Raw genomic sequence first — 19,948 nt, 5'->3', positions numbered from 1 at the left:
AGTGTATGTAATGTATACGTTCAGAGCTTTTAAAACTATAAATTTTCATTCTATGAAAATACTGGCATTATTTTATATAGAAAGAAAACTTAATATAAATTTAATTTAAATCATTTCGTTTAATTAAATCACTAAGTAATAAATATTGTATTACACTTATTATTACACATTAAAATCACAGATACTTTTCTTTTGGACTGAAGGCTCGTTTTGGCGTGTAATGATCACTCTTATTTCCCCCTTCACCGCACACATGCTCGAATTGAAGGGGATGTCAAAGTAAAAGTCCTACTTATGCGCAGTAACTCGCATTTTGCGTAAATACAGCGCTGGGTTAAGCATATTGAACTCTTCACTTGGCCTTGAGGACGCTTGAAGATCTTTAAATTATGAGCAAACAATAATAATAAATAATACAAACAGTAATAATTAAACATGAGCGCGTCAATCTCCTCTCATAAAGGTAAAGATCTTACTGAAGATGTTATATAAAGGTGTTTTGTAGGAGTGTTGTAGAAATGTGCTATTTTGCTCATGCTGTGTGTGTTTGTTTATGGTCGGAATTTAGCTGTAAAGAAACTAATGGAATACACGTACATTTGCAAGATGTGATTCACAAACACATTTCATGATTGTCTCGGATGATCTGTGTTTGCTTTTGCTCGCTGTAGTTGAGAATCTAATAAACTATCTCTGTTCGTATCAGGTTTCTATTAATGAAATACTGTTTCAATTTGACTAACATGGATATGGTTACTATGACTTTTTATTTAATACAGATTCAACGTTTAATGTTTCAAACAGTAGATTTGTCATTGTGATGTTATTGGAGTCACAGAACAACGTACAATCTTTAGTAGCAATTTTATGTAAGTTTAAGTAACAATGTTAATATTGTTATTGGACTAAAAGGCTTGTAGAATCTGTGGGAATTTTTTTATAGCCTACATTTTATATGATTAATGTAAGTAGCAATATTAATGTATTAATTACATTATTTTTAAGTATTTGGACATATTTGTAACATTATTAGTATTATTTCATCTTATGCAAGCATATAAGCGCTGTACAATGTCTGTATGGTAAGATCTCTTAATTCTGTCCTCCTCTAGCTGAGATCATCACTGCAGTGTCCGTGACATTTGGAGCTGCAGCAGTGGGAATCCTCATCTACCAAACATTTTTCAACAAAGCCAAATGTGTGAAACCTAAAGTGAACCTTGATCTGCAAAAAGACAACCCCAAAGTGGTGCATGCGTTTGACATTGAGGACCTGGGCGACAAAGCCGTGTACTGTCGGTGCTGGAGATCCAAAAAGGTGAGAAAGAACTTAAGTCAAACTTAAGACAAACTGACAAACTTTGAACCATTGACTGTCAAACTTTGAACCATTGACTGTCAAACTTTGAACCATTGACTGTCAAAATAGGGAAACAGTAGAATCAGAAATGTGAGTGTTGAGGTTCTGCCCATTTTCCAAAGCAAGTTCCCCCTGGAGAAACTGAAATTAAATGTCTCTTGCAGATGCCAAATCAGGAGAAATGTTTATTATGTACATACTTATAATACATGTACACAAGGGTGGGATTGATTCAAGGAGGTGTTTATCTTGAACCTGTCTGTTAGCATTCCCATTTCGATCATGCGGGGGCGGGTCCAACTGCTTTTAACCTGCACCTGCAACAGGTCACTTGCAAACTGTCATTGTCTTTATTTATGAGTACTACGTTCCAGAATTCTGTTTTTGTCAGTCACCTGAATCTTAAATTCTGAAATTCCACAAGGCTAATTATTCAGGGGCCATCAAAGGCAGCAGGAGGGGAAAACATTCATTTCATCTAAAGGGAAAAAAGTCATGTTAAAAAAAAAAACTGTTCAAAAACATGTTCTATATGCAAATGTACTGTTGATTAAAATGCTAAATTTGATATTACATTGTGGGTATAAATGAATAGGCTTGGAATTGGTGCTGGTAACCCAATGCACTGGACAATGGTGACACCAGAATAAAAATATTCATAATTCTGAAGCTGAAAATACTGAATTATTTTAGACTAATATGCTTGCACTCTGTCACTCACTAGATATATTTAAAGTAGTGAAGACCACTTTTTACTGCTAACAAAATACATTTGGCATTATCAGGACCCACAAATATTCCCCTATTGCATTATTATACATTATATTCAACATTATGTATAGTAGTTTAATGTAGTACTGACACTAAAACTCTGTAAACTTGAATTTTTTTCTCACACAGTAATTTTTATTTTGGGTGAACTATACACAATATATATTGTCACTATCCACGATACATATTGTTGCATTTTTGAATTGCGATATATTGTGACACGATATACTGTTACACCCCTAGTCGCTTCACCTCCATTCACAAATCCTCTCTCGTGGGATAGTAAAGTGTCCAGAATCAGTAAAGTGACTTCAGAATCTCACCAGAAGTAGTAGGTCATCCTGGGACTTTTTGCCTACTGTTTATCCAATACCATATATTCGGACATACTACTCTTTTGGCGTACCGTTTTACGCATACTATATTGTAGGGAAGTATTCGATTTCAGATGCAGCATCAGTGTTATGAGACGCGCACTTATGACTGCACATGCGCATTGGCCAGTCTAGCCTGAAAAATAACCTTTTTTTAAGTTATATGAGCATAAGAAACAACATTTACGAGACAGTTGTTGCCAGATGAAATTTATTTAAGCTTGGTGAACAGCTTTGGAGAATTTCCCCATTTAAAGAGACAGGAGCTGCACTTGTATGACTGAAATAACTGGCGTTTCAAAAATGGCTGCTAAGTGATATGACTTGCCTAAAAGGGACTTTGATGGGGAACAGTGGTTCTGATTGCACATTTTACAAGATAAGAGATTTGTCAATGATGCTCAGGCACTGTTGCGCACCAAATCCTCCGCCATCGTCTTATCGATTATCTCACTTGTAGTTTATAATTGTAGCGTCCGTTGTCCAACTGTACTAAATGTTTTTTATTTCTATAAGAAAGGCAAAACGACAGTGTGCCACGGTGACCAAGTAATGTAATCGGTGTAGCCTACGGCCGAACACCGCGTAACACCAGTAACAGACTAATGCAGCAAGCCTAGTGGTGATGGTCACATTTTGGTTACATGAGCCGTGAGATTCAGTGACATCAAACATGTTGTAACACATCTGTAATGAAATTGTTTTCTCTGGTCTCTTTCTTACAGTTTCCATACTGTGATGGCGCACATGCGAAACACAATCAGGAAACGGGAGACAACGTTGGTCCTCTGATCATAAAACGCAAGGAGGCCTGAGCGATTCCACTGCTCATGAAAGTCCATTCTCTGCGATAGAGATTATGTGTCTTGGCTTTAAATGTGTGGTCGGGGCTGCTGGGATTAAATGTGTGATTATATTATCCCGTGTTTGTGTGTTTAATCATATAGTGTATGCTTGACAGGTTCCAATGATCTGCTTTCTGGGGGTCGTTGTTAAGCAATACATACTATTTTCATATCTATTTTCTCTTTGTATCTGCTTAGACTTTATGGGATGACTGATGTACAGATTTCTGGCTTAGCCAAAATCTCCTAAACATGTTTATGTGCTTGAACACTGGTCACATTACTGTAGATGCACTACAGATTAAAACTTGAATAAAAACACATTAGTCTGAGTTTGAACTGAATCTTTGTTTGTCCATATATGATAAATATGAATGTGAAATGGGTATGGAAACCAAATGGCCACCTTCTCATTTGCTCTGTGTGTGTGTTGCCTGTTAAACTTCACATGATGTGACCACTGACATTAAATGTATTTAAAGTGACACTCTCCTTTAATCTCTCTATTTTTGAATCATGAGTCACTGAATCTGATAGGTACTGCTTTATGTCATTTAAAATCTAATTTGGTAGGCTACATTTTGCCTCTGCTTGTGGAAAGATGAGATATATTTCTGTAGCAGAAGAGAAAATGTTACATGAAGCAAAATCATGTTAGTCTTTTTCTGTGAAATTGTAGCCTATTCTCTCTCTCTCTCTCTCTCTCTCTCTCTCTCTCTCTCTCTCTCTCTCTCTCTCTCTCTCTCTCTCTCTCTCTCATAAAAGTACACTGCATAAGTTTGATGTTTAATAAACCATGTCAAACTGACTTTCTGAGACTGATATGTTTTTTGTTTTTTTTTATGAAACATTCTAGATTTCACAGTTTATCGCTTGAATAAACTTCAATTCTTGCTGATCAACGACTTAAAGCAATTGCAAGTCATTGCATTATTTTAAATCCCCTCTTTAGATTGCGGATTTGATATTTAAATAAAGAGTTTGAAGTGTGAAAACCATAGTTAAAACCATAAGCGGAGTCAAATATATAAACTTCTACAATTAAAAATAGCGCGGACGGGACGCTAGAACGCAACCTGTGAGAACGCCGACTTTGATTGGTGGACTGCTTGCTTACGTCACGTCCCATTCAGGAACCAGAGCGCAACCTGTGAGTACGCCAACTTTGATTGGCGGAATGCGTGCTCACGTCACGACTCATTCAACAACCCGAACGACGCGTCGCGCTCCTGCAGTGTAGAAAAACTAAAGACGAGTGAATGAACGAAAACATTCGGGGCTCCAGACGCCTATCTGATCAGATGAAAGAGACGTTTTGAGTTTTAATTAATAGAATAACTGTCAGATATGGAAAATCATTTACAGAAGTTTTTCCAGTTTCCCTTCAACTTGGATAAGTTCACCCTGAACGTGTCTGCAGATAGTCAAATCATGGACTCATCAGCTCGAACGCTGGAAAAACTGGAAAAAGACAATAAAAAGAAAGGGTCAGTAAAGCAGGTGTTCCTGGATGGATGCGTGCCCTTTTCTCATCAGGTGGCCGGGCATAAATGCGGGATCAATAACACTGGTCAGTTTATAACTTCTGTAAAGTTCTTAATCATCATGTTTCTTAGAAATGCTGTATTCATGTTTTTTTGTTTTTTTTAGGGATTGATGAAGGAATGTGAATAGTTAATAGTTAAGTTGTTTGATATTTGGATTATTAGATTTCATCATACTGTTTGGATTGGATTATGAACACCCATTATAGGCAGTATCAAACCAATTTTATAGTTTTATAAACCAATCCTATAATAATCAAATGGCATCCTACTGGATCAATTGTAATTCCTACAGGAGTCTTTTGTGGAATAATGTTGGAATAGTAAAGGAAACCGCAGATTGATCTATAGGAATTTTCCAATCCTAAAAGATTTTCTTTAATTTACTTTCCTAATGGTATAGGACATTTTATTGGTAATTGTGCATTCTAAGGATCTTTGTAGGACTGTTGCTATAAATTATGATATAAATTCCAATAGGGATCCTGTACACATTTCTTTAAAGAACTTTTTTTTCTTTTCTTTTTTTTCTGAGAGTAAATTTACTTGTGACCTGTGGAGGACTTTGCACAGGTTTTCCTAACAGGGTTGGTTGAGTAATATGTGCTAAAAGTATTAGATAACTAATTATAGTTTATTAAAGGGTCACAGGATTTGTTGTCACATTTGTTTAACGTGGGATGTCGTCATGGTGATTTCTATGAAAAGAAACAATTACCTTCTCTCTGCCTACAGTCAGATGACATCATTTCCTCTGTTGTAGTAACTCTTATGTGTCATTTGTGGCTCTGTCATGGGGATTTTGTGAGTGAATGAGATGTGAGCTGTTATCTGATGGATTGTCAGATTGCCAGTGGTCAGCACTTTGTCTTTTCTTGTGTTAAAGGAATAGTTCACCCCAAAATAACAATTCTGTATCACCTACCATCATGTTCCAAACTTATATTGTTTTAAAAGGAGAACTTAAATATCTATATTTTTTATTACCAAATATTTTATTCTAAATAAATGCGGTTCTTTTGAAAGTTCTATTTATCAAAGTATGTATTACCTATTTATTAGGTTTCCACCAAAATTTGAATCAGCACAACTGTTTTCAACATGGATAATAATAAGATATGTTTCTTGAATCTTGAGCACCAAATCAACATAATTATTTCTGATCATGTGACACTGAAGACTGGAGTAATGATGCTGAAAAATTGGTCTTGCCATGACTGGAATAAAAAGAAATTTTCGAATGTATTAAAATAGAAAACAATTATTTTAAATTGTAATAATATTTCATAATATTACAGTTTTATTGTATTTTAATCAAGAGATTATTCTTTCAGTCACTCCAAAACCATTTCAGCCCGAAGTCGAAAATAGCTGTTTCCACTGAAACTTTTTTGGTAACTGTTACACGTGCGTTTTCTTTCTCAACTGTTTACGTTCAACTGTGTTTACAAGGATATTTCGACATAATTTTGTTGTATTTGTGCGTTCAAGTGCAAGAAGACGTGTACGAGAACTCAATTCGGTATCACACACTATACAGGCAGCTCTATGCGCTTGCTTTGGATGTGCGCGCAAAGAAAACAGCGCGAGGAGCAAGTACCGAATTGAGTTCTCTTCCGCTCCTTCTTGCGCTTGAAAATTGTTTGAAATCACTTTAAAATGTGCACACATGAATCGATAAGAAGAACCGAAATTTCAATTTAATTTCAAGTGTCCGATGCCTAACCTTAAGTATCTGATTTCAGAATTGGAATCGATTTTTGATACCCAACCCTAGTTACATGCTTCAAAAAAATAAAAAATAAAATTAACTTCCTGTCACCCCTTTAGGTAGCCTATTTATTAAATCCTGAGTTTGTTGGCACTTAATATAGCTAATTCTTATAGTGTCATTTATGTGGTTTTATTCTCTCCTAAGTTTTCCTTGAGATGTTTTCCCGGCTGCCATAAAAGCATTCACACTGGAAATAGTCACAAGTTGTCATGATGATAAAGTGCCGACAGGTTTTCAGTGTTTGGTTCACTATAATTGCACAGGTGTTCTGCAGCATCCTGATGGAACAATTCTGAAGCAGCTACAACCTCCTCCGAGAGGCCCACGGGAGGTACACTTCTACACACAGGTAATTTAAATCCACAGTACAATATCTATACAGCAGCGATAGTTGCATGCAAATAATGAGGGACAAACCTAAACCAAAATAACACCCTGAATACTAGAAAAAACTCCTGACAGCCAAGCACAATACAGTAACATGTTTCACTCCATTAAAATAAATACTGTTCCGAAGGTTGGGGTAAGATTTTGTTTAAAGATATTAAGAAGGTCACTAAGAAGGTAATCAAGAAATCGTCGATTATTTTGACAATTGGATTTTCTTTTTTTTTGTGGTAATAAAAATAGACAAACAACATGATGAACAACAATTCGCATAGAAACATGGTGATGTGCTCTCCTGTGTTGGCAAAGGTTTACGTTACAAATCTGGTGAAATGGTGCCAGATGAATGTTATGCTGGAGTTTGTTAGCCAAGGTGCTGAGCTCCACGCATGTCGCCTAAATGATAACAGTGCAACACTTCAATATGAAACTCAAAGAGCACACCAGTCTTTATATGCGTTCCCAAATGCACGTTATTGGAAACCCAAACAAACAGCACATGCAGAGACTGGTTTTGTGTTGAGCAGCATTTACTGTGAACGAAGCGGCTCTGAGAAACACATAACCTGGTGCATGTAAATAAAAGCGTGGCGCTTCACTCTTAAACCGCAGCACATAAAGGCTACTTACTTATTTAATTGAGTCGCAGACTTTGTGATGTCACAATAGCACAACACTATATTATGATTTTTAAATGGTTTAAATATATTGTGCAGCCTTATAAAACCCGTCTAATCATGCGTTTCATGGATTCTCATCCTTGGAATGTGCCACTTACGGTATTTTGCCAGTACTTTGCCGACACAGTTAATCAACAACACAGGTAAATTGCAATTGAGGATGTTTTATTATTTTTATTTTATTTTTTTATCGAGTACTTTTAATTTAATCGAGTAATTGTGACAGCCCTACTTTTATTCAGCTAGAATGCATTTAATTGATCAAAAGTGACAGTAAAAATATTTATATTTAAAATAAATATTCTATTCATCAAAGAATCAGCACAACTGTTTTCCAACATAGATAATAATAAGAAAGGTTTCTTGAGCAGCAAATCAGCATATTAGAATGATTTCTGAAGGATCATGTGACACTGAAGTAATGATGCTTAAAATTCAGCATTGACATTACAGGAATAAATTATATAATACAATAAAAAAAAAAAATACAAAACAGTTATTTTAAATTGTAAAATATTTCACAATATTACTGTTTTTACTGTATTTTTAATCAAATTAATTTTTGCCTTGGTGGGCAAAATAAATTTATTTTTTAAAAACATAAAAATTCTTACCAACTTACCAATAATCTTACCAATTTACTAATAGTTACACTACTGGTTTCAGAGTAAAGGCACATGTCACTTTTTTTTCCCTGCAGGTATATTCCAAAGACTGCACAGACACAAGACTACTGGACCTGCAACGACATCTTCCCAGGTTCTACGGCACATGGGCGCCACGGGAGTCGCCACATGGTGAGATAAGTTTTCATATCAAGATGTAGATGTCAACATGAAATAACATCTGCAACCCATTTTACTTCCATAATCGTATGTATTTAAGAACAAAATAGGATATTGAACAGGGGTGGAGCAAGTTGTTACGTTTTGATAAGATTATGAAGGCAAACATTTGTTTTATTTGGAATAATATGCACAGATGAATCATGCACAATGAACATTGATCAAATGCAAGGTCATTATGCAATTTCATGTTGACTTTAAATTACTTATGACGTGTTGCGTCACACGGTTGAACTCAGCAATCCTGTCCATTAAAATGGTTCCTTTAGCAGTCAAGCTTGAAGGTCAGCTCTAGTTAGTGTTATCTATGTTTGGCGAATTTAGAGCGTTGCCAATGAGTTAATAATTGATAGATGGTTTGCTATGTGGTATGGGGTGTCATCCAGCAGTGTTTTTTATTTTTTATTGTAAGGTTATTAAAACGCTCTTATCATCATTATGCATGTTGCCATGTGTCCAAAGAACATGTGCTTTACAGTGTGTTTGTTTAGTCTGTATGTAGTCTATGACCATTAAAGGAGTGTTCAGTTTATCATTGGACTTTACACTGCTGTTCTCTGTCTGCCTCCTTGTGTTTGTGAGTGGCCATCCCAGTGATGACACCATAAATACTGTGTCAGTTGACAGCACTGAAAAAGAACTTGTCAGAAATAATTGACTGATCGTGGAGGCTTGGCCTCTGAAACATCACTTAAAGGTACAGTGTTCAGTGTGATTGTAGAAATCAGTTGTGAGCCATTCAGACACTGAAGAAGACGACATTTTTTAAATGGTTTTCCTGGACTCGGCAACTCTAGTTGGGCCTGCAGTTTAAATAATATAATAACCTAGCAATAATCATATATATCTTTTTTTTTTTTTTTATTAAATTAAATTGAATTTACTTTTTACATTTTTACGTAACATTTTTTGTTTTATTAATAGCCTATATTCAACAATGGTGCATTAAATTGATCAAAACTGACAGTAATGACTTTTTACATTGTAACAAAAGATTTCTGTTTCAAATAAATGCTGTTCTTTTGAACTTTCTATTCATCAAAGAATCATGAAATGGTTTCCACAAAAATATGAAGCAGCACAACTGTTTTCAACATTGATGACTAATAAGAAATGTTTTTTTGAGCAGCAAATCAGCATATTAGAATGATTTGAAGGATCATGTGACAATGCAGACTGGATGATGCTGACAATTCAGCTTTGCCATCACAGAAATATATAGCATGTTAAAATATATTAAAATAGAAAACATTTATTTTAAACTGTAATAGTATTTCACATTTTTCTGTATTTACTGGCCAAATAAATGCGGCCTTACTTTGGCTAACGTTCTGGCAAGGTTCTTTGAAAGTTCTTAAAATGTAAGCACAAAAACACACACACACACACACACACACACACACACACACACACACACACACACACACACACACACACACACACACACACACACACACACACACACACACACACACACATATATATATATATATATATATATATATATATATATATATATATATATATATATAATGTATTTATTTAAATGTTACTACTTGTTCTAAAACATTCAGAGAACACTCAAAAGCAATGTTCTCATAATGTTTGCAAAAATATAAAACAGAATGTTCCCTTTACATTCATATAATGAAGAAGATATAAAATTTTTTTTTAACATAAAAAAAACCCTGAACATTCAGCGAAGATTTCAAAATAACGTTTTCATAACTTAATGGGAACATTGGCAGAACTTTCTTAGAATATATTTTTATTAGCTTATCCTGGGTTCCTTCAAAAACATGAAATAATCTTATCGACCTTTGTGTATACAGTAGGCCTAGTATGTATTTATATTGGTTTAACATTATAGTTTCAAGACTATCACAAGGCATTTGTCATTTTAAACCGTGTTAGCCATCTTGGTGACAAATCAGCAGAATTTACAACAACAATGTAGAATACTCGTCTGCCAGCCATAAGAATAGATCTGCTAAAACAACACTGGCTGTCATTCTGTCATCAAATGCACAAAACCGTGTCTTCTTTATCTCTCATATCTCAGAGCTGTATCTGAAACTGGAGGATGTGACGAAGAGGTTCTTACGGCCCTGCATCATGGATGTGAAGATGGGGAAGAGAAGTTACGACCCGTTTGCGTCACTAGAAAAACGTGAAGAGCAGATTAGCAAGTATCCTCTGATGGAAGAGATCGGATTCCTGTTACTGGGAATGAGGGTGAGACAGCATGCGTGTGTGATTTGTTAACTTTCCTTATATTCATTATGCAGGATCTCCTTTTCCCTTGTTGTTTTATCTCCGTATACTCCCCTTAGTATCTGATTTCCTTATTACAAACTGTGAGAGTTCATAAACACAATATTAAGCTTCAGATTATTTGAGGGCTCTAGGTTTGCTTTCAATGCTGCAGAACAGAAATCCCCGTCTGCTGTCTTAAGGCATGATCGATATCCAGAGCTTATCCAGACTCTCGTTAATTACCTCTGAGGAATACTGATAAGACATTTGATGATAAGATTGTGATGAAACCAGTGGTCAGTTACACACACTCCTCTGCTTTTGCTCTCTGCACCTCATTGTTCTGCACTGTGAAGAAGGGCACATGAGAAGAGATAGAGAGATCAAATTAATTCCATCATTGAGTCTAAAGATATTCTGGCCCCGATGCATTTATCATGACAGTGAAAACAGTGACATTTTATGCTCATTGACTGCATTCGTTGTTAGTGACCGACCTTTTATTGGATTATTCTGTCAGGTTTATGTTCTGTTTTATGGGCTATTAGGTAACGTTTACAAGACAACAAATGTTTTTCCTTTGCGATTTTACCATATCAATGCGAGCGAGAGTCCGATGATGAAACACTGGAAGAACTAGTCATTCAACCCGAACCTCCATTGCAAGGACGACTCGAGCAGGACATTTCTCAGTGATACACTGCTCAGTTTGAGGTACATTATGAGATGTTGCAACTGTAATTCCTCACCGTCAGCATTAACTAGTGCATGTCCATCAACAAACCGATTATTTTACTTGTACTAATTTATTTACAGAGTATTTTTGTAATATATTGCGGTGAACACGTGGAAACTGTATCAATAACAGTGCATGTATGCAATGTATACATTAGCCGAGCTCTAGCGTGAATGACTGATGTAACATAAACGTTGGTAAAACAAATCTTGCTCCATGCTTAATCTTTCCTCAAAGTAGTGAGAACGACAGACAATCTGCATTAATAGACACAGTCATAGGTAATAGTGGCACACATCTGATCAGCAGAAGTATTTCAGTAAGACAGTGATAACGTGAGTTAGCCAGTTAGCAGGAGACCTACACAATATAAAACTCAAAACGAAGTATTTTGAACACCATCTTTCAAGAGCAAGCGGTTTGCGAATACTGCACTGAATTCGTCAGTGAAATAAAGGGAACACAGCAAAAGTTTAGGATTATACTGCTGTGATATCATGGTAAAGATGAATTTTAACCACTGATTCTTCACATGCTCGTCCTTGGGCAGTGAAAAAAAAAAAAAACTGGCTTTACCTTCACATTGTAGAGCATAGCGTCTTCTCGACATGATGCTCTCCAGTATCCACAGGAATCAGCTGCAGGTTTGAGGTTCAAGTTTTCCCTGGTGTCTGTGCGTGCAATAAGTGGGCGGGCAATATGCTAATGTTTCGTCTTGATATCACAACAAAACAGATTATGACTCGTTTGAAAAACGATTCATTTAATTGACCCAGAGTCGACTCTTACTTTTGAAAGAAAATAACTTAATATACGGTGCACTTTCAGATTTAAAATCTATAATAGGGGCCCTTTAAACTAGCAAAGGTGGATTCGGACACACCCTAAGTGCACTTGCACACACAGTGAGGCTCATCACAGTTTTAAATCTGTATGCATGTGAGTTTCTCCTGTTCTAAAACCTAGAGAGATGCCTATGTAGACAGCATTTACATTTGTGGTGCATTGATGCTAAAGTCTAGACAGCAAGGCAGGTCACTATGTTCTGAAGCATATTTTCATATTTAAGTGCACTTGCACACACAAACACCTTTAGACCATGTACTTAGATCGTTAAAATAGGGCCCAGAATCTCCAAAATAATGTAGAAACAACATAAGGATGGTGTATTTTAAATGTGTAGTGGTATCTTTTTACTAAGCAGTATGCATCATTGATACCAATTTATACTTTGCAGTCACGTGACTACCATGGATACCTGGCGGGCAACAAATGGGTATTTTCAACGTAGAGTCCTGTAGTTCCAGGTCTTTCTAGTAGCTATCAAGTCTGTTAGCGAGCTAGCTGCATAACTATTGACTAGGATTAACTCGGATTAAGGTAAATTGTGTAAAGCAGACACGTTTTTTTAAGATAATCGAGCAGTAATAATTCCTCCGTAAATAATCTAGCTCTACTGTTGGTTCATCTCTGGTTCTCATTGAAAACCATATATCACAAACCTCAAAACAACCTATCACACACTTTTGTTGTTGTTAGCAAAAGACGACAGCTGTTACTGTGCATTCACACCGCCACCGGCGAGAGCGTCAGAGTGCCCGGAAGTCATTCATTTTCAATGAATTTTGCCGCTCTCGCCGGCGGCGGTGTGAACGTACAGTTAGCTTATCTCATCTGCGGTTAGTGCATCCAATCGCACAACAACTATCTGGCATGTCGTTTACACCTCAAAACACCAACTTTTGTATAGTAAAACTGGCGACGTCCTGGCAAGATCCTTGATTAGTTTACTGGGTTTCGTTGCTGGAGAACGACGTTCTTGCCCGCCAGCCAGTACTTGTGACGTCACGTGCAAAGTATGAATACCCATACTGATGTCTATATTAAATTGATTTTTTTTGTTGATTTTTTTTATTTTAGCCATTAAAAGCCATTCAACATTACAGTATAATTATAAGCTATAATTTTTAACATTTTAGTATGCTTAAAAAATAGATCAACCTTTAATTTAAGGGAACTTAAAACAATCTTCACTTAAACCCATTGTAACAAATGTCACATTTAGCTGAGCTTTTAATATATCAGGGTTCAACACTAAGGCAGGCTTGTTAAGATGTTTACCTGCCCTGCTAAAATGCACAAAAAAGCTCTTGTTTTCATTGTTTTTGACCTATGTTTAAGACTTTAAGGTAGGTCTAACAGGTACTTTAATTGTAGATACAGAAATTGATCATTCCTTTGTCTGTGCATTAACTGCACTTAATAAACACTGCACAGTCTTTGCTGCATAAATTATAAATTGAATATAGATTAATCCTTATTAAAGCTAAAAACGTTATTCAGTCAAGAGCAGTGAGTGATTTTCACTTTGTCTTTTGTTCTTTGATTATCATTAATGACACAGACATTGCAGCAAGTGTGCTGTTGGTGTCTGTCATGTACAGACAGACAGTAGCCTAATAATCATGGTCTTTATAATGAAAAATACCACTGTATTTAAAGGATGTAATTTGAAGGAAATATCTTTCTTTGAAAAGTATTTTATACAAATTTGATGTAGCCTAATTATTCTAAAACAATACAAGGATACTGAAAGATTTTTAGCAATGTAGTGTGACGGAACAACTGGCATTTATAGTCCGTATCTCATATTTTCCTAATGTCTTGTACTACCGTTAAACATGGTATCACTTGGATGGGAATATGCATATGGAGATGATATGCAGATGACGTCATGCATAGTAAAACTAGATGTTGTAAGCCCAATATGTGGTTATTCCGGGGAGGAGGCATGGTGGAGATGCATACACACAATCTTTCGCTGACTGGGTTTTTTGCACAGGTTCTGGTGTGAACATAGTTTTATAAATCTGAAAACTTTTGTAATATGCACACTTTTAGGATGAAATCTGTGGAAAGTTTTACACATGAGGCCCCATGTGTTTTGTCCACAGAGAGCTCTGTCCACAAACACACACCAGTACAGATTTGAGGTCTTTTTTCTTTCTTTCTTTTTTCTTTCTTTTTTTTGCACTTGAATGGTTTAATAGCACTTGAATGAAGGATATCATCATCTTATAAGGTAGTGCTAGCAAAAGGATGTCAGAAAGAAAAAAAAACAAACACATTGTTAATTGTGTTAAATATAATTTAAAACTAAAACAGTTTAGAAAATTTGAAATCTAACTGACATAAAATAAGTTGAATGTGGAAAATAAAAAAAAATATATATATATAAAAAATAAAAAATAAACATTAATACAAATATAAAAATAGCTTATTAAAAACATTAAGAAAATGAATAGTAAATAAATAATACTAAACACTAGATAATACTAATACTAAATAATAATATAGTACTAGTTCTTTGCAACATACAAGCTGGCAAGAATAGTCTGTACTTGTGTTATATATACTTCACTGTACTTATACTATACTATACTTGTGATATAGTTTTTCCTTGCCACTGTTTTCTGTAAAACTGCTTGTGAATATGATCTATTCTGAATAGTGCTATAAAATTCTGTTTAATTGAAAAAATGTAAAACATAATTTAATACAAATTAAATATTTTCCAAATAATATTTGTATGGTTTATTGTGGTACTATGACAATATAAAAGCTGATCAAATAAATTGTAAAACATTGTCTTTATAATATAATATTTAATATTTTCTCACATGGTATAAGTGGGTCTTTATGCATGAAAATATAGCTATGTAATATAGCTGCCTTTATATTTTTGGATCATCATATTTGGGGGGTCCTTGGCATTAACAATTTAGAAAAACCCTGCCCTGGGCAATCAGATTGTGTGGTATAATATACAGCCAGTAGGTGTTGCAAGGTTTAAACCAACCATGATAAATGAAAAGCAAAATGACATTTTGCCAATTATGTCACACCGGGTAGCTCCATGTATGATTGACTGTGCCAAATTCTTCTTACTGCCAGGACAGAAAAATGACCCTGGAAAAGAGTCAGGTCAACAAGTCCATTGTAGAATTGATGCTGTTGTTGCAATGCATTTTAGATTGCAATGTTTATTATTGACAGTTTTTGTGAGTTCCATTAAGTGTGAAGTCTCCATCTTGTTTCCTCTGTTCGGTGTCTCCTTCCTCCAGCCCCTCCTCAGTTTATCATCCTTTCTCTCTGGTTTCTGCGTACTTGTTTCTTTGCACCTAATTGGTTTCAGTGTCTCTAGGCTGGGAAATATTTGCCAGCTGCTGTCACCCTCTCCTTCCTTTTCGCTCTCTCTCTCTTGTTCTTGCTTTCCATGTTATTTCAGTCTGTTTCATTTGTTTTGTAGTGTGGCGGGCTGTAAGGATCCATCCAGTGAGGCTCATCACAGTTTTAAGTCTGTATGCATGCGAGTTTCTCCAGTGCTGTTCTAAAACCTAGTGAGATGCCTATGTAGACAGCATTTACATTTGTGGTGCATTAATGCTAAAGTCTAGACAGCAAGGCAGGTCACTATGTTTTGAAGCATATTTTCATATTTTTCTTTATTGTAATGTCTCTGATGGATCTCCTCTGATCTTTTTCTCTCCTGTTTTCTCACCTCAGGTGTACCAGATCAATTCAGACAATTACATTACTCTTGACCAGTTCTATGGACGCAGTCTTGGAAAGGACACCATTAAAAATGGTCTGACTTCAATTTCATTTTTTTAAACTTTATTTTATTTATGTTTTGAATGCAAGGCACATGGAAATGTCCAGGCCTGGAATCTATTCTATCTATCTATCTATCTATCTATCTATCTTCTATCTTCTATCTATCTATCTATCTATCTATCTATCTATCTATCTATCTATCTATCTATCTATCTATCTATCTATCTATCTATCTATCTATCTATGTAATTTGTATCATGGTTGTTTTTTTCATGACTAAATATACAGTATAATTCTGCACTGTAAAATGCACTGTGTTTATAGAGAGATTCAGAGAAAGTGTTTCTCAATCTTTTCCACTGGCCAAATAGTATTTTTCATTGCTTTATATTTTTAATGGAAACAGATAGGCCTTATTGTGCATTATCGATCATTATTTGCGAGCAAATATTTTCTCAGACAATGAGTTCTGCTATTATCATGCGCTAAGCAATCGTCGCTGTCGTTAAAACATTAAAACGCAGCATGCCACAGAAAAAGTGTTCAAAAGCATCGCATCCACTACAAATTGTTCTATTTATTAGGAAATTAGGACATAGGACTTCTCTGTAATGATTTTATGTAATTTAAGTGCTTAACTCAATTAATGAGAATGGCATAAATATAAATGTGTATATCAGATGTAAAACATTTTAAATAATTATTTTATTTATTTAAACTGTTATTGTGAAAATGCACTGTATTTATGATTAGGACTCATAATGAAGATATAAAGTGGTTTTTCTCCATCTGATCATGTAGTCTCAAAACTAAAAAAATGAATCTATGAATTTTTCTTCCCTCAGGCCTGACTAGATTCTTCCATAATGGTGAAGACTTACAGAGGCATGCAGTTTCCCTGATCATCTCTAAAATCCGAAGCATTCTCCGCTGGTTTGAGGGTCAGACTCAGCTGCATTTCTACGCCAGCTCTCTGCTGCTGGTGTATGAAGGCTCTCCTCGCACACTCAACGGATGGAAACACACGCGAGCTGAGACAGGAACAGGACATCAGCAGGGGGAGCCACAGAGCAACTGTAACAAACCCCACGAGGCTCTGAGCACTCAGGGCAGTTTAACACACAGTCATCCGTACTGCCGTGAGACCGACGCTAACGGAATGTGTGCAGGAAGTGTAGAAGAGGAACATGAGGAAATTGGAATGGGGGAGAAGAAACAGTTTGGACAGGAGGAGGCAGTGGAGGTGAAGATGATCGATTTTGCTCATGTATTTCCGAGCAACAGTCCGGATGAGGGATACATGTACGGCCTGAGGAACCTTCTCTCTACTTTAGAACAAATACTAAAGACTGACATCTGACCTCCTGAGAGAGTCCATCTCTCTCTCTCTCTCTCTCTCTCTCTCTCTCTCTCTCTCTCTCTCTCTCTCTCTGGTCTGATATTTCTATCTATTGTTTTAAATGAATTTGGAAAATTGGGTTATATATTTGGAGGCATATTTTTCTATTTTGAGATAAGATTTAATCGTACAATGAAAACATACTGTAACTTTCAGAGCACAGAACTTCTGGATAAAAAAAGGCTGTCACGTTTGTCAACAACTAATTGATTTACAAAAATTATAGATATACCTCAGGGGGAAAAAAAATCATAATAAAACAATTATGATTATTTAATCAAAACACACAATGTGAGTTACTGATGACGCTATACTTCTGATACAACTATTGATGCTTTTATTCCAAAGTAAATTCTAGTTAGATTTTATTGTATGTTTACTTTTTCTTACTGCCTAAAATATCCACGTTGGTGTACCTTTTAAAAAATGTAATTTATTAAATTTTTTACAAATATGTACAAATCATTTTGAATCTGTAAAAACAATGAATCTTTATATATATATATATATATATATATATATATATATATATATATATATGTATTGCTGAATATATATATATATATATATATATATATATATATATCGTTTTTAATTTTTAATTTTATTTTATTGTTTAAAATAAGAAAGCTTCCCAAGAACATGTTAAATGCTTTTCATATAAAATTGAAATCATACAACAAAATGCAAAATGTGTGTGTTTTTAAATCACAGCTAAGGCTTGTTAACAGAGAAAATGGGTATTCTGAATTCAGTATTGCTGAATAAAACAATAAGCAATGAGCAGTCATTCATATTTTAGCTTAAAGGTAGGTTATGCCTGCAATCATGCAGCTTCTGCTCTTTTATAAGTGACATTAAAAGTGCAGAACTCAAAATGATGTGAACCGTAAAGAAATATCAGACACATACTGATTTTATGCTGCTGGCATTCTTTGCTGATAAGATCCCATTGAGTTTCTTTTTAATAGCATTTTAAAGCTACTTTTCATTTGACTTTTTTTATCTTTTACCCCAAATGTCCAAAATCTCAGAACTCTTTGTAAATTGTTCAAAGGTCTAATATGGAATAAATTTGTCTGTAGCCCAAAGTGTTCTATCGACACTTGATTGTTCTCTTATGCTTTAAAAATGATGGTGCATTTATATTTTAGCTTTGCCGAAAGCTTCAGATTCTTCACTGGAAACCACAGTTTTCCCTAATGGTTGCTCTGGGTTTTCATCTCTCCCATAAAAGTTTGTTATTATCCATAAACCGTCTCTCACGTGAGCAACACTTCTCCCAAACTGCTCTGTGATTGGACAAACCCAGAGTGTTATTTCTTGGGATGCTTTGCAGTTTTAATGTAGATGAAGCAACAATGAGAAACCGATTGCTTATGTGCAAGTAAACAGGACCAAAAAACTATTATTTTAATTATCTTCTGAACTCATTATTTGTACTGATGATGTGCAAAAACACCACATTGTTTTTCAATACTTACAGTTGATGAAGCAAGTCAAGACAAAGACGTCAGCGGCGTAATAATTATAATGTTGTTTAAAAATAGATTAAAACAGACAAATAAATGAGTATCTGAAGTGAAGTGCATCATGTCATGTGGATAAGCACACAATTATTGAGCTGCTGTCCTGCTGCGGTTCTTCATTTACAGTTTTCTCAGTGTCATTCTATCCTCCTGCTCTTCTTTAAACAGGAGGGATTTTTCATTTTTCATAATTTGAGTGCAATTTGAAACATAATTGGAACCTCAGAAGCAATTTCAGTAGAAACGCAATTTCCCAGCAAATGACCCCAGAAACGCTCAGCTCTGAGGCATCCAATAAATAGGTAAAAAAAAAAAAAAAAAAAATGTATTACCTTAAGATCTCACTTTCTAGCAGCTGACTTTTTTTTCTTTTTTAAATTTTTTTTTTTACCTTTTGATCTCAAAGCATGTTCAAAGTGTTTGAAACACATTTGTGTACATGGAACACATTTCATATGTTTTTTTTCCACACAGCTCTGAATTGATAAATCATACACGTCATACATAAATTTGATATTTATATTTTCTATCTGTGTTATAGTGTGTGTGTGTGTGTGTGTGTAGTTCCCCACATTTTCATTTGGTGGCGCTGTGGCTCCTGTGTGGCTGCACAGATTGACAGACTGGAAATGGAGAAAACTCAAAACTCCATCCATTGGCATCAGATCTGGGTAAATTCAGTGGAAAACGAAAGCATTCCATGACATAGCGGTGTACATGTTGTGGTTATTATATTGCTTTCTATGTGTTTATCTGAAAGAGCTCTTGCTTTGGGATCTATGTATATGATACTTGTGGGAGTTTAGTTGAGATGAACATGAGACAGGGGCG

General features: G+C 35.2%; 2 protein-coding genes across 2 annotated transcripts; both read left to right on the top strand.

Moving 5' to 3' along the window:
- Positions 1-303: 303 nt before the first annotated feature.
- cisd1 (CDGSH iron sulfur domain 1) lies at positions 304-3,682 on the top strand. The gene is made up of 3 exons (XM_082154573.1): positions 304-463; positions 1,113-1,318; positions 3,231-3,682. The coding sequence occupies exons 1-3, from the start codon at positions 436-438 to the stop codon at positions 3,318-3,320; spliced, it is 324 nt and encodes a 107-aa protein (XP_082010699.1). The 5' UTR covers positions 304-435; the 3' UTR covers positions 3,321-3,682.
- Positions 3,683-4,543: 861 nt separating this feature from the next.
- ipmka (inositol polyphosphate multikinase a) lies at positions 4,544-18,103 on the top strand. Its single transcript, XM_082154518.1, has 6 exons — positions 4,544-4,920; positions 6,932-7,017; positions 8,436-8,532; positions 10,643-10,815; positions 16,139-16,220; positions 17,035-18,103. Exons 1-6 carry the CDS (start codon positions 4,698-4,700, stop codon positions 17,547-17,549), a joined length of 1,176 nt encoding a protein of 391 aa, XP_082010644.1. The 5' UTR covers positions 4,544-4,697; the 3' UTR covers positions 17,550-18,103.
- Positions 18,104-19,948: the final 1,845 nt, after the last annotated feature.

This window comes from Leuciscus leuciscus, assembly GCF_965113295.1.
Source record: "Leuciscus leuciscus genome assembly, chromosome: 22".
In the NCBI taxonomy this organism is placed as follows: domain Eukaryota; kingdom Metazoa; phylum Chordata; class Actinopteri; order Cypriniformes; family Leuciscidae; genus Leuciscus; species Leuciscus leuciscus.
The sequence above is the reverse complement of the archived record's forward strand: the minus strand, read 5'-3'. Positions and strand labels throughout refer to the sequence as shown.

Bases quoted from the DNA above. Each gene is read 5' to 3' on its own strand.
- cisd1 (XM_082154573.1), top strand. From the start codon at position 436: ATGAGCGCGTCAATCTCCTCTCATAAAG. The intron at 464-1,112 runs GTAAAGATCTTA...GTCCTCCTCTAG, and splicing joins GTCAATCTCCTCTCATAAAG to CTGAGATCATCACTGCAGTG. The intron at 1,319-3,230 runs GTGAGAAAGAAC...TCTTTCTTACAG, and splicing joins GGTGCTGGAGATCCAAAAAG to TTTCCATACTGTGATGGCGC.
- ipmka (XM_082154518.1), top strand. From the start codon at position 4,698: ATGGAAAATCATTTACAGAAGTTTTTCCAGTTTCCCTTCAACTTGGAT. The intron at 10,816-16,138 runs GTGAGACAGCAT...TTCTCACCTCAG, and splicing joins TCCTGTTACTGGGAATGAGG to GTGTACCAGATCAATTCAGA. The intron at 16,221-17,034 runs GTCTGACTTCAA...TTCTTCCCTCAG, and splicing joins AAAGGACACCATTAAAAATG to GCCTGACTAGATTCTTCCAT.